At 25.0% G+C, this 14,102-nt stretch overlaps 3 protein-coding genes across 3 annotated transcripts in view; 1 reads left to right on the top strand and 2 right to left on the bottom strand.

The window, feature by feature from the left end:
• Positions 1-3,638: 3,638 nt before the first annotated feature.
• On the top strand, positions 3,639-7,648 carry LOC126903211 (diphosphoinositol polyphosphate phosphohydrolase 3-alpha). Its single transcript, XM_050681282.1, has 4 exons — positions 3,639-4,776; positions 6,166-6,327; positions 6,389-6,473; positions 7,309-7,648. The coding sequence occupies exons 1-4, from the start codon at positions 4,684-4,686 to the stop codon at positions 7,425-7,427; spliced, it is 459 nt and encodes a 152-aa protein (XP_050537239.1). The 5' UTR covers positions 3,639-4,683; the 3' UTR covers positions 7,428-7,648.
• A 360-nt stretch (positions 7,649-8,008) lies between these two features.
• On the bottom strand, positions 8,009-11,565 carry LOC126903202 (anamorsin homolog). Its single transcript, XM_050681261.1, has 5 exons — positions 11,258-11,565; positions 10,961-11,202; positions 10,753-10,906; positions 10,529-10,662; positions 8,009-8,242 (listed from the first exon to the last, which is right to left on the bottom strand). Exons 1-5 carry the CDS (start codon positions 11,448-11,450, stop codon positions 8,129-8,131), a joined length of 837 nt encoding a protein of 278 aa, XP_050537218.1. The 5' UTR covers positions 11,451-11,565; the 3' UTR covers positions 8,009-8,128.
• A 986-nt stretch (positions 11,566-12,551) lies between these two features.
• The window catches only part of LOC126903192 (TBP-related factor-like), a 4,148-nt gene continuing 2,597 nt past the window's right edge, over positions 12,552-14,102 (bottom strand). The window contains exons 5-6 of the mRNA XM_050681249.1: positions 12,809-12,903; positions 12,552-12,749 (exon numbers count right to left, since the gene is read on the bottom strand). Of these exons, the coding sequence (XP_050537206.1) occupies positions 12,673-12,749; positions 12,809-12,903 (172 nt within the window). The 3' untranslated portion in view covers positions 12,552-12,672. The remainder of the gene's footprint in view (positions 12,750-12,808; positions 12,904-14,102) is intronic.

Below are 14,102 nucleotides of genomic sequence, written 5' to 3'. Positions count from 1 at the left end.
TATTGACTATTGTTTGATTAAGTTATCTACGCTTAATATTTGTAATTTGTACTGTCGGTAAATATTATATTTACTGTTGGCAATAAATTATTAAAACGCAAAATTTACGCTATTATGTGTAAACGTTTTATATATTTAATTAATCGTTAAGTTGTAATACGTTATTTTGAAAGCTACAATAAAAAATATATATGTATATATATGTGTGTGTGTTAACATCGTTGGCACTATTATTTCTAGATAAACAATCACGTTAACTGGTCCTAATGGCGACAATTCTCAAAAACGACAAAAATAGTAATATATCACAATTAATGTTGAGTAATAACACTTATAAAGAGAACAATAACAAATTTAATTGTAAATTGGTACGATAAACGATTAGAATATAGAACATACGATTGCACTTCGTTGCTTCATCAAGTTGATTTTGATGATTTACACTACCACTTGTTTTCGACTGTGGTACACAATCAATCAACATTTTCAGATGAATAACTATAAAAATGATTTTATTTAGTTTTTTTTTTTTTTGACAGTTTAATTTAAGTGTAAGAATAATGTACTGTATTATGTAAAAAATTCAAAACTAAATATGATTGATATTATAACTCTGGTTTTACTGGCGTAATCATGGGGAGGATATGGGTGATATATACCCTAAGACAAAAGTAATTATATAGTAAGGATAATTAATGGACAAAAAAAAGGAACATCTAATCCATTGTCTGAAGCTGTAAGCTAGGATGATGCATTTGCTTAAATTATTTAGCAGTTGTCTATTTAATAAAACAAACATATTAAGATATTATTGATGGTAAATAAAAATGTTGTTAATTTATTTTTTATAGTGGAGACATTATAATATTTTCTGTTTTTAATAAAATAAATGGTAAAAATAATATCCATAGATAGTATTATTGGGTTCATAGTACAAGTTATTTGAGTATCGACAATTATTCCTTTGACTTTTTGGTCTGTAAATATCAAATATGAATAGAAAATAAAAATTATGAAAATAATGAATGAACTTTAAAATTACAAGATTATTATAATTTGAAGATTAATTATTGAATTATATAAAATTGGTATTGGTCTTTTAACGATAACCATTGTGATTGACTATTTGAATGTTAGACTATTTAAACTAACTGCAACAAGAAATAATAAATATGTGTCTTGTTTCTAGCGTCCATTATCAGCTAGGCAACAAATAATTAAAAAATGGTTCTATTATATTCAAGAATACTATTTCATTATGCCTTAATAAAGTCCATTCAGCATACGAATAAATGGTAATAAAATTAAATATTATTATATATTAGTTGATGGATAATAAAAAGCTATTTCATAAATGTAAAATAGAACAATGTTCCTGTGTTTTTTATTATAGTATTTTTGTTTTAAAGAAAAATAATTACTATATTGAACACAATAACTAACTCTCAGTATTCATTAGTAGTACAGTTCAATTATATTTTCTAGAGTTTTTGAACATGGAAACTTGAGGGTAGGGGAAGTTCTTAATAATAGACGTTAGTTCATAAACTACTTCCAAAAATAATTGTACAAATTTTACAAAACATAAACAAATTCCATAGTTTTTTGTTACAACTAAAATAGAAAAAAATTTAAAAAATTATTTTTTTACGATCTGAAATCATGTACCTCTAATTAATACTTTTGAACTTTTTACAATGACTTTCTCAAATTAATCGCTTTAAAAACTACTCACTGATGATCCTTAAAATGCGGTCTTGACAAGACGAGAATTCATAATTTTAATTTATAAAAATATAACTAATAAATATTAAAGCCAGAGCTTAGTATCATATCATCCGATTTTATTTTCTTGAAAAATTTCGTTGGGATAAACTAATATTTTCGCAAAGCATGATAGACTAAAAAGGATAATTAAATGAATTTTATTTAAAAAATGAACTAATGCATATTTCCGTGATATATATTATGGCATTATAAAATAACAATGAAAAAATATGCTACTGTTTTTACTATTTTTAATTAAAAGTTAAGCAGTTTCGAGGTTTTAACTTCAAACTGATAATTTTTGAAGGTCAACGCTTTTTTTAAGTATGTGTCACTTTGAATTGTATAATCTTGACATAAGTTAAACCAGTTATAATTTTATAATTCATATTTTCTTACCTTAAATAATTAAATAATTTATTACTTTATCATTTATATTAGTCCAAATAGACGTACAGTGGGGGGCTAGATAGCTTACCCCCAATTAATAATTTAGTCCCCCAGAAATTTAGCAAAATTATATAAAAATGATTTTAGTTAGTATTTTAGACAAAAATATGATAATTTATTTTGAGTGTAAGATTAATATACTGCATTAGGTAAAAAATTCGAAACCAAACATAATTGATATTATTATTCTGGTTTTACTGGCGTAATTATTGGGGAGGAGATATGGGTGGCATATCCCACAAGTCAAAAGTAATATATAGCAGGGATACAATTTTTTTTTGTTGGGAAGAAAAGTGAACAATTTTCTTATTTGTATCCCCCCCAAGACGAAACTATTATTACGCCACTGTCTGGTTTGATAAGCAATAATTATTGGACGAAAAAAAGGACACGTAATCCATTGCTTTATGGCAATTATTTTTCGGTGGGAGAAAAATTAAATTTGACCACCCTAAGCCTACAGTAGTCGAAGTAGACAATTTTTGTTTACTCATTTATTAATTTTTCCATGAAAAAAACATTTTTTTTTTAAGAATAAAATAACATTATATTAAAAAATGTAATAAAAAAACTGTATTATAATCGAATTTAAAGACTAATGCGACCTACTCTTTAGCTACGTAAATAGGGATTTGTCTTTAGGCGGCAACATAAAAAATGTGTCACAATCCTACAAATGAAAAAAATTGTATCTTTACCATGTAGTCATTTTGTAATGGGGTATGACACCTACATTTCTGTCGAGTTGACGTTTGTGCTGCTCCTTTGACGTAAATCTCTTTATTATTTTGTAATTTGACTATGTAATTATGTTAAAATGCATAAGTACATCAACGAGAGCGTTGTTTTTACTATATAAACATTTTTTATGGTTTTACTTTTTTTAAGTTTTTAAAAAATTTTCCCATATTAATAGGTACAAAAAATGTATTTTCATAAAATTTTGAATTAAAAATAAATGCCGAAATATTTGATACATTAACGTAATAATAAATATTTAACTTGGAGTATTAATACAATGATTTGGTTGGTTTTTTTAAATGTAAGCATTAATTCCTGCTCAAACAAGTAAAATTCTGATAATATTACTAAGTATATAATCTGATGTAAGTACAGGTGTTTATAATGAAAAGATTACAATAGATAACATCAAGTGGTGGGCCATAATATTTTTTATAAAACTTCAATTAACATAATAATTGTAATTATACTCTTGTCGTATTTCTTTGAAGTCACAACTGTATTGTAGGTAGAAGTAGGGTGGGCGTAGCGGAGTAACAGCAGCAATCGCCAATTGGTTCTACTTCACGACACCAGAAGCGTTGTTTTCTTAATCCGGAGCCTTTTTCACTGACACATATACACAATTCTATTGAGGGTACCGAGTTCGTGTCCAGTTACTAGTGTACACACACACAAAGTATAGCCACGTTCAAGTGTAAACCGCAGTAGTTGTGTGTGTACGTGCGCTCTGAGTTTTGTGTGCTTTCTCACGGCGCCTCTGCACTGGCTTAGTGGAAATATCAGTTTTCGCGCACCCACAGCGCTCAGTGCCGCGTTAGCCCGTGAATCGTGACCCACGTTCACGGCGGTCGCTGTGTTCAACGCTGCAGCCAAGCTGTAGTTTTTGTTGTTCATTTTTATCATTACTCATCAGTTTACTCGCCCGGTCTCCTACGGGACGTCGTTTACCTCACGTGCCTACGAAACTTAACCTGAACGGACACGTTTATTTGTCCGCTTGTGTGCGCACACGGTGTTCAGACTTTGTACCTTCGGTGACTTCTAGATTATTTGATAATTTTTTTTTTTTTATCATCACTCGTTCGGCTCAATCAGCAACGTAGTAATCTTAATTGCAGCTGTTGGACCAAACACGCATTCTCGCATAGTTATATTATAATCGACGATTATGGTGATCGTGCGGACGACTGAATATTGCAGTGAACAACGGGTAATCCTGAAAACGATAATGCAGAATTCCATCGACAGTCAAATGTTTCCATTACAATGTCTTTAAGTGACATTCGTCAAATGTATCTCTTATTGTTTATCAATTCTTAATTTTTCTTTCGTTTTTTCCCTTTGCTCTTTTTATTTATTTATTATTATTTTTTATTTAACCCTCGTATTTATTTATTCAATAAATTATTTTTTCTATTAAGACGTTAAATCGATTATTTTCAATAACAATTTTAAAAACCGTTTCTACGCACGTAAAATCATTTTTTAAATATCTATAAATTTACAATATTTTCATCATAAACTTGAGTGGTTAGATATTAATTTTGACTCGTCGCGATTCATTGTTAAATTTTTATGTAATTTTTCACTGAGCTCTCATATTCAAATTTGTTAGACATTTATAAATGAATTAACAGTTCAATATCTTTGAAATCTTCCGAAAAATTCTTGAGCAAATAATTCATTAAATTCTATATTCCTTTTTATATCCTAATCTTTAATATGAAAGACAAACCAAATTCAACTCGCATTTACGATAAGGATGGTTTTCGTCGGCGAGCGGCATGTATATGTGTACGGAAAGATTCAGACGAGGTAATTATATAGCATGTTGGTTAAGAATACAATATAATTAATCTATGAATAATATTTCATGAACTTATATAGTCCACTTGATGAAGACTTAAACTTTTGCAGTATTGTGTAGTATTACTATGTAGGTTACAGCTATATAATTTCATTTTTGATTGGTTTTATTATTATTTAAGGTATTAATATTTTTGTATTCGAGTTAGTTGAATTAATATTATGAGTGATCTTGTAATATATTTAAGATATTTTGTTGCATAATACAGATTATAGTATGCATGAAGAGGTCAGTAAAACAGAAAACTATTCAAATAAGTTTTTTATAATCGGTAGTTAATGAAAAAATACTTTTGAAAATATAAGAAATAAAAAATTATTTGATAGTGCATCGAAACTTGATGGAGACTGAACAGTCTACAATACTATTCCATAACTTAGTTGGAACCTGATGAAAATTAATTGAAACTGTCAAAAATCGTTCATTCATACCACAAATTATTGTTTTATAATATTAAATGAAAAAAAATCAATAAATAGTGAAAATATTTTTTATTACTTTAATTCAAATTTTCATATATTAAAAATATGTACCAATATTTTTCTGTACCATTGTAATTTAATAAGTCTTTAAAACTGAATTTCTTTCTTAAATTATAACATTTTAATAATATAATGGGCTTTTAAGTTTAAAAACAACTTTTACACCTTTTTTAAAATTAATTTTGAAAATATACCACTGTTATTGTTTGTGTTATTTTATGGTATTAATTGTTCTCAATAAATTGTAAAATATATTTTAATATGAAATAGATTTTAAAAATTATTTTTTTGGATCCATTAAAGGCTAAACTATACAATTTTACTTTACTTTTATCAATATAATGTTGTATTAAATTAAATATATTTCCTTGAAACTTTTAATGATATAACATGGTATATAGGTATTTTTACTATTATTAATTGTTCTTAGCCTAATTATTTATTTCATTATATTCATAATACTCTGGTTATCTGAAAACTTTTAAATTCAATTATTTTTTAATGTTTGTTTTTTTTCAGTATACTATTTGATAAGTTCTATACTTTTACAGGTAAAATAATTGCGTGACAAATTTTTTTTTATATATTCTAAAAATAGGTCATGGGTACTTTTATTTTATTTAAAACAATTATAAATATATATATATCTTTATTATTTCATCCAAATATTTTATACACAAATATTCTTTTAAATTTAAACTTTAAATAAGTTTATGATTTATGATTAACAACTAGTTGCAGTTAAAAGAAAGTAGTAGTATATGTTTTGATTTTTTCTCGTTATGCAAAAATTGTAATTTTAATAATGATTGTAGACTATTGTGCATATATATAGGTATATGATACTTTTTGAAGGTGCTGTTGGTGACTTCATCTAGTAGACCAGAGCAATGGATTGTACCAGGTGGTGGAATTGAACCTGAAGAAGAGCCAAGTGCTACTGCTATTAGAGAAGTGGTGGAAGAAGCTGGTGTTGTTGGTCGACTACACAGACGTCTTGGGACCTTTGAAGATAGAGTAAGAAAATTTTGGTTTTATAATTATGTGTAGGATAATGTTAAAAATATCATTTGTTTAGACTCATACAAGGAGACATAGAACTGATGTGTTTGTGATGATAGTCACTGAAGAGCTACCAGAGTGGGAAGATTCATTGGGGATAGGTAACTCTAAAATAATTAAATTATGATATTCTAAACAATGTTTTAGTTTTAAATTTATTTGCCAGTAGATGCTGTAAAAATATACATGCATCTGTTTTATTTTATGTTAATGGATTAGCTGGAATTAGTTAAATAACTTAAATATATATTTTAAATTAAGGTGAATTAAAAATTATTTGATAATTAAAAAATTGGGTATTTTCTTAAAATGTATTATTCAATAAATTAAAATTTTACAAAAATTATATTTAAATCATGTAATTAGAATGACTAAATACCTATTTTAGGTACTTAGACACTTGATAATATTAAACAATTTTTTAAAATATCTAATGTTGGTGTATTAAAATAAGAAAAGGATAGAAATAAAACGTATTTTGACATTAAATATAAGTTGGAATTATCAAATTTTTTCAATGAAAATTACTATTGCTTGTAATTGAAACTGTAATAATTTTCTTGGAAAACTTGCATATCTATAATCCTAATAGTTAGCGCTGAATGATCAAGTTTTTTCTGTTCTTTGCCCAATATATATTTCAATATTTGATAGTGTAGAAAATAACATGATAATTTTTGTAAACTTTGAAATTTTACAGAAAATTACTACTGAACTTTAATAAGATATTTTTTTTTTAGTTTACAAATATAAAAAGGCTGTCCTGGTTTTTCTTTTACATATTTTACAAATAAAAAAAAAAGATTTTTTTAAAAATATCATGGACTACTACCTAGTACATTGATATCACAAACATTATGCTTAACAAAATCAGTTATTTATTATTAATAATTTTTATTTTATAAATATTTATTTTAATATATTTTATTTTTTTAGGTCGTAAGCGCAAATGGTTTAAATTAGAAGATGCATTGAATATGCTTCGTTTACACAAACCTACTCAGCACACATATCTTGAAAGTTTTGTGCTTAACAAACAAATATTAAATACTTGATATTTTCTCTGAAATACATTACATAACAGTTATTTAAAAATCCAACCCTAAAATATTATAGATTAAATTAACTTTTTGCTATAAAATTAATTGATTAACTAGAACTCATATTGTGTTAAGATCAAATTAGTTTATCAAAATTTATTTTAGATTTAAGAAATACATAATATTCTTACACATTTATTATTTTTTTTATATTATTTTTTAAGCTATAAACATTTTGTAATTGTTTTGATATTCAGGCTTTTAACATATTCTTTTTTACTGATTATTAAAACAATCTATAAGAATTTTTAATTTAAAAAATATATGCAACTGTATTATTTATCATAAATTAATATAAAATAACAATTGACAGACTGCCAATATAATAAGTGGTTGATTATGATTCAGTTAGTTTTACTACAATATTATTTATATTTTTTATTATTGATTTATAAATTATGTATTAGTATTTTATTTATTCCATTTGTAATAAACTTATTATAATAAAATAATTAACTAAAGAAAAAAAAATTGTTAAGCTTAAGTTTTTAATAATTTTTCGGAAGTGAAAGGGGGTAAATAAATTGATAATGATAATTAAATAAAGCTATTCTGTATTTATTTTATTACACTGACACCTTATGTTCTAATATAATTATAGGAATATATTTATTTGCAATAAATGATTATAAATTAATGTAATTATAAAATACTAATTAAAAATCATCTTGCAATAAATTTCCAGCAAGTTGAACTTTTTCTCCTGGTTTGAAAGCTGGCATACCTAAATATGGACAGGTAGCACATCGAAATGCATCACCTAAATAACACTACAAAAAAAAAAAATGTCTGTAAATAGAAAGTTCTAAAAAAATAATAAATAAATAATAGAAAATAAAAATAAAAATATAACAAATTTATAATAAATTTAATTTTAAATAAAATAAAAAAGAAAGAAGTCTTTTTATTTTTTAAGAATTTAAATTTTAACAACTCTATACATGGCAAATATTGAAAATAACATAAATCTATGATAGAGAATAGCGATAACTATTTTGCAAGCTGTAAATATTTAAGAATAATAATTAGTAATAAATTAGTAGCAGATTAGATTAAAGAATAATGATTAAATCTCAAACCTAAGATCTTAGAATTAATATTAATGAATTTTCAATACATTTTGTTGATTTATAGTAGACATGCTATTAGATAGTAATCTATGTATGAATAATTATCAAGAGCCAACAAAATAAAATGTTTTTTAAACTTGTTAATAAATTCGAGTAAAAAAGTAAGTTTTCCTGTAAGAGAACTTATTAGAGTTACGGGTTCTCTTCTTAAAAAGATTATATCTAATATATTACTTGTTAGAATAAAAAATTATGATCATCATATAATTGGTGATTACTAGGTTTGGTTTACAACAGGTAAATCCATAATTGATCAAATGCATACAATGAAACTGATAGTAGAAAAAAGCTTTGAATTTAATCAAGATGTATTATTTATTATTCATTCGCTTTAAATAAACTTACAATTCAATAAGAAGAAATGTTTTTAATTAATGATTCAACTCAGACTATTATCAAAACTTGTAAGACTATTAAATGCAAACAAAACGTCTAAATATAAGATGAAGTTACTTCTGAAATGTCAAAGAAATTTCAAGTATAAAGACAGGGAAATACTCTATTTCTTGTACCTTTCAATTTTGCATTGGAGTCGGTAATTAAATAAGTATAAGAAAATAATATACGAGAGATAAATGTAGTGATGGCGCTGATGCAGATGATATAATAGTGATGGGTGAAAATGAAAATGAAATTAAATTAACAACAAAAAGCTGATAAAAGTTTGAATAACAATTGTGTTAACTATTAATGAAAATACAACTTAATACCCAATTAAATCATCAAACTCATGAATGTTTATATCTGATCAAATTTGAAAGAAAAGTCCTTAGAAGTATATATGGGCTAACAATGAACACGGATAATAATGAAAATGAATGATGATCAATTGCAGAAATGAAAGAAATTTTTTAAGGGCTAAATATTATAAGAATTTAAAAAACCTGAAGAACTAGCTGAGGACGTCATGTGTCAGTTTACTTTTAGCATAGACTATCGAATAGTTCTTGAATGATTATCGAATAGTGGACAACAATTGAATAGTTTGATAGTTACTAATCGATATTTCCAATTACTAATTATAATACCCTTTTTGAAAAAATTTTGTGTACACCACTACTTTCTTGTACTCATGTTTTACTTAGGTACATAAAACTTGTCAGATGTTTCCGAAACAATTAAACAAATATTTTTTTACATGCATGGGTGGTTTCTTTCAAACCCTTCTTTCAGTGATGTATTTAAGGGAATGTCAATGGTTAGACACCCTACTTGAATAGGTGTTATACATAATTTTTTTTAATCTTTTTTAACTTAATATTTCTAATTATTATATGACGTCTAAAAAAATATAACTAAACTTTATAATTTTACCAAATAAATTTATGTACTAAACTCTCATGACTACACCTTTTTCAATATAGAAGGTTAGAATATTTATGAAATATTTATTTAAAATTATTTTAAGTCTTTTGGCAAACAATCATCTACTGCTATATACTAAGATACTATTATTATCATTACTAAGCTTCACTTAACTGGGACTATATAAGCCTCATGCTCATATAGTCAAGCTCATGAAATTATTCTATACTGTGGTTTTTCATTTAATCTTTACAAAAATCATACCAAAAGAAAGCTCATTGTCCCCAATATATAATATTTAAATTTTATTAGGATCAATATTTAATTTTAAATTATAGCAATTTTAAAATGTAAAAAGTTTAGTTTGAAAATTCTGTTTTTTAATGTACACTACATTTTGAAATATTTTTCCAAATTTCTAAATAAGATTTTTTTTAAATAACTTTTCTACACCAATAGGTTCAATTAGATTAAAATTGGTTTTTAATGGATGGACCAACAAAGTTGGTCCATAAAGAAATACACATCATGGTAAAACCATTATCTACTCAAATTTTCATCAAAGTTAAAATATATAAATGTATAATAGAAATTTATTTAGCTTAATATTCATAAACTTACACTTCCACAAGAAGATTTTGCATTTGCTGTATCGGTTTTTGAGGATTCATTCTGTGTTTCGCCCGTAGAAAGTTCTTCAGCTAATCCACAAGTACAATCTTTACAGGCTTTACGTTTCTTAGTTGTAGCACATACTAAATTAATAATAAATAATTTTAAATAAAAAAAATACAAAATAACTATGCAATTAAAACATTCCATGTCCCAACTTCAAAAAAGTCTACCTTTCAATGATGCAGAGTCTAGTTTTTTTAAATCATCTGCTTCCAATAAGTCTTCTTCTGATATGGTTTCTGTAGCATCATCATTGTCTACTTTCCAAGCAGAAATTACATCATTTAAATTGTTTTTAAGATTAACTTTATCAATAGACCCAACCTATATAACAGTAATTGTAATAATATTCGAACAAGTTTTATTACATTAAATTACCTCATATAATGCTTTCGTGCCTATAATTATACCAGGAATTTTACTTTTTGTAACATTTAGAAATCCACTAGTTTTTAAACATTTTATTAATTGGTCTTCTGAAGCTTCATTAGTTTTTACAAATAATTGACCACCGGCTAATAGCAGTTTGACATATTTAGCCAATAAATCAAAATTATTTATGACATTAATTTCAGGTCCAAAAAATCCAGATAAAATAACATTGAACTCTCCATCAAAATCTATAAAAAGTATCATAGAATCAAAAGATTACAACCTATATTTAGAGACTTATACTTGAATTTATTTTTAATGGATTGATATATATTATATTGATTTTATCAGAAAAATATTGAATCATTTTTTCAAGTTCAGTAGTAGCAAAGGATTCATGAACAACCAACAGCACATCATTTTTCTTTCCTTTTTCAACTAATAAGTCATAAGTATTACACAAATTATTCAGTGAATTAATATACGAATCCTCCATTCTTAAAATTAAAAATATTTAACAAAGTAAAATAAAGACTTTATTACAAACTATCACATGTAATATTTGATAGGTAAAACGAAAACTATAAGTGTTCTCGTTGATTAACATTAAACTACAAAAGATAAAATTATCTTATCTGTGATTTAACGTTGACTCAAAATATGATAATATTATACCACAGATAACAAAAGTACTACTACCAAGGTGGATCTTTATGAACCTACCTTACTCTTATATGCCCGAAATCCGATAAATAATTTGTTTAAAATAATAATAATCTGATGAGAAAAATACTTTAACTTACGATTTCAGCGAAACTTTATTAAAAGAATACATGTTTTTTTTTAAACTTATACTACATAACACTAGCTTTAATTTATCATATATTTAAAACTAGCAATTTTAAATGATGATAGGGGGAACACCTTATAAAAATATGTGAGCTCTATAAGTTCATGAATGCCGCTCGCTTAAAATTTTTTTTGCAAATTTTATTGTGTTATCTATTGACCGTTTTAGTTTCTTAAAAACAATTTCATCCGATGTTCCAACTTTAAATTTATTTCACACTAATTGAACATTTTTGAAAAGAGCAACATTGGGACTTAAGTACAAAAGAAATATAAATAATCAGATAATTAAATTTAAAATGAATACAAAGAAATTTATATAATTGAAAATTATAAAATTTAGTAAAGTAAATACAATTTTTTTTCAACATAGCCTCATAATAATTCTAAGTTTTTTATAGGTCACTCCAATTTTGAATGCAACTACCTACCTCTTATTCATCATATATGTACTTTCAATATTTCTTAATTTAGTAATCAAGATTATTAGTTATCTTTTCAAAATATATTATACCAGAGTAGTTCAATAATTAAATATTTTATTTTATCTTTAATATTATTATTGAAATTTTTATGGGTGTAGTAAATTTGATTTTCTTACAGAGATCTAGAATTTTAGTATCCTCATTGTCTTTTAGAAGTAATTACTTTTTTTAATTTTTATTAGGCACAAATGTTTTAACTATAAATATCCTTTCAAACACATAAAATCAAAAACAGATTTTTAAAAATAGTTACTAAAATATAATATTTTTGAGAAAAAAAAAGAAATTATATTTAAAGAGCAATGAATTTGGTATTTACAGTAATATAATTAACAAAAAATGGCAACAATAAGATAGGTGTAATGAGGTTTCAAAAAAATAAATTCAAGTTTTTTTAAAGCTTTTTAATACATCTTGCATCAGAAATACTGATTCTTTAATATCTGCTTTAGTTTTTAGTCCTGAAATCATAATAAAAAACTTATTAAATATAACTAAATTATTTAAATTTTTTACATACCAGTTATTACAACTTTGCCATTAACAAACATTAAAAAAACAGCACGTGGTTTCACCATTCTATAAATAAGAGCAGGAAACACTTCTGGTTCAAAACTTAAAAAAAAACATTAACATTGATTATTGATCTATAGTTTTATCAAATTAATATGTTTTATCTCTTTAGTAATACTAAATATTTTTAATTGAAAAATATAAATATATTTATTAGTTAAACAAATAAACACAGGTGAAAATAAGAGTTTACTTTAGTTACTTATTACCTCAAAGATATCAATTATAATTTGATATTGGTATAATTTTTAATTTATCAATAATAATCATGATATTAATATGTAGAGTATTCAGTAATTAAAGAAAAGAATTTCTATTGTTCTCATTGTTTGTAACAACCGACTTGTTTTCCTTACTTTTTGTACAAGCTCTATACCTTTTAGCTTCGATGCGAAGCTGAGAAGGTATTGGTTTTACTATGATGTGTGTTTTTTTTTTTTTTTTNTCGATGCGAAGCTGAGAAGGTATTGGTTTTACTATGATGTGTTTTTTTTTGTGTCTGTTACCACTTTTTCTCAGCTCTCACCGAACGGATTTCTTTCAACGATACGTCAAAAGATCACAAATCGTATCTAGTCGAAGACATTACCCTTCAAAATTGAAAAAATTTCCCTCGTTCCCCGTAAATGGGGGAAACCTCCAAAAAAATTACAAATTTAAAAATTGCTAATTTTCGAAATTTTTTTTACTTAAAATTGCTATAACTTTTTTAAAAATAACCGAATCAATATAATTCTTTTTTTATAGATGCATGATATCATTACCTTTCATTTGGTATATTTCTTTTTTTATATGTGACCCTTTACTAACCCACAGGGGCGATTTAAAATGACAACTTTTTCACAACAAATTATTTTTTTCAACTTGATTTTTGAAAATGTTTCGGAAAGTCTGACACTTTTATATATATCTTAAATTAAAGCTAATGTAATATACTTTATTATGAAAAAAAAAATTTCGGACTTTATTTTATCTTCACACTGAAAATGGCTACTGAATGCTATTTTTGTGTGAAAATTTTCGATTTTATAATTTACATTTTTTACTTTAAAGTGCTATAACTTTTTAAAAAATGTATGGATCAATACAATTTTTTCATGAGAAGTAGTATTTATATACATCTTTCATTGGATATACTTTTTTTTTAAATCAGACTATTTCCCTATATATGGGGGGGGTTCAAATATAAAAAATGCATATAGAAAGTAGAACTTTTTCAACTTAACTTTTGAAAGTGTTCC

Source organism: Daktulosphaira vitifoliae, unplaced genomic scaffold (assembly GCF_025091365.1).
Source record: "Daktulosphaira vitifoliae isolate Bord-2020 unplaced genomic scaffold, ASM2509136v1 Scaffold_3, whole genome shotgun sequence".
NCBI classification, from domain to species: Eukaryota; Metazoa; Arthropoda; class Insecta; order Hemiptera; family Phylloxeridae; genus Daktulosphaira; species Daktulosphaira vitifoliae.
This window is presented reverse-complemented; position numbering and strand designations above follow the sequence as displayed.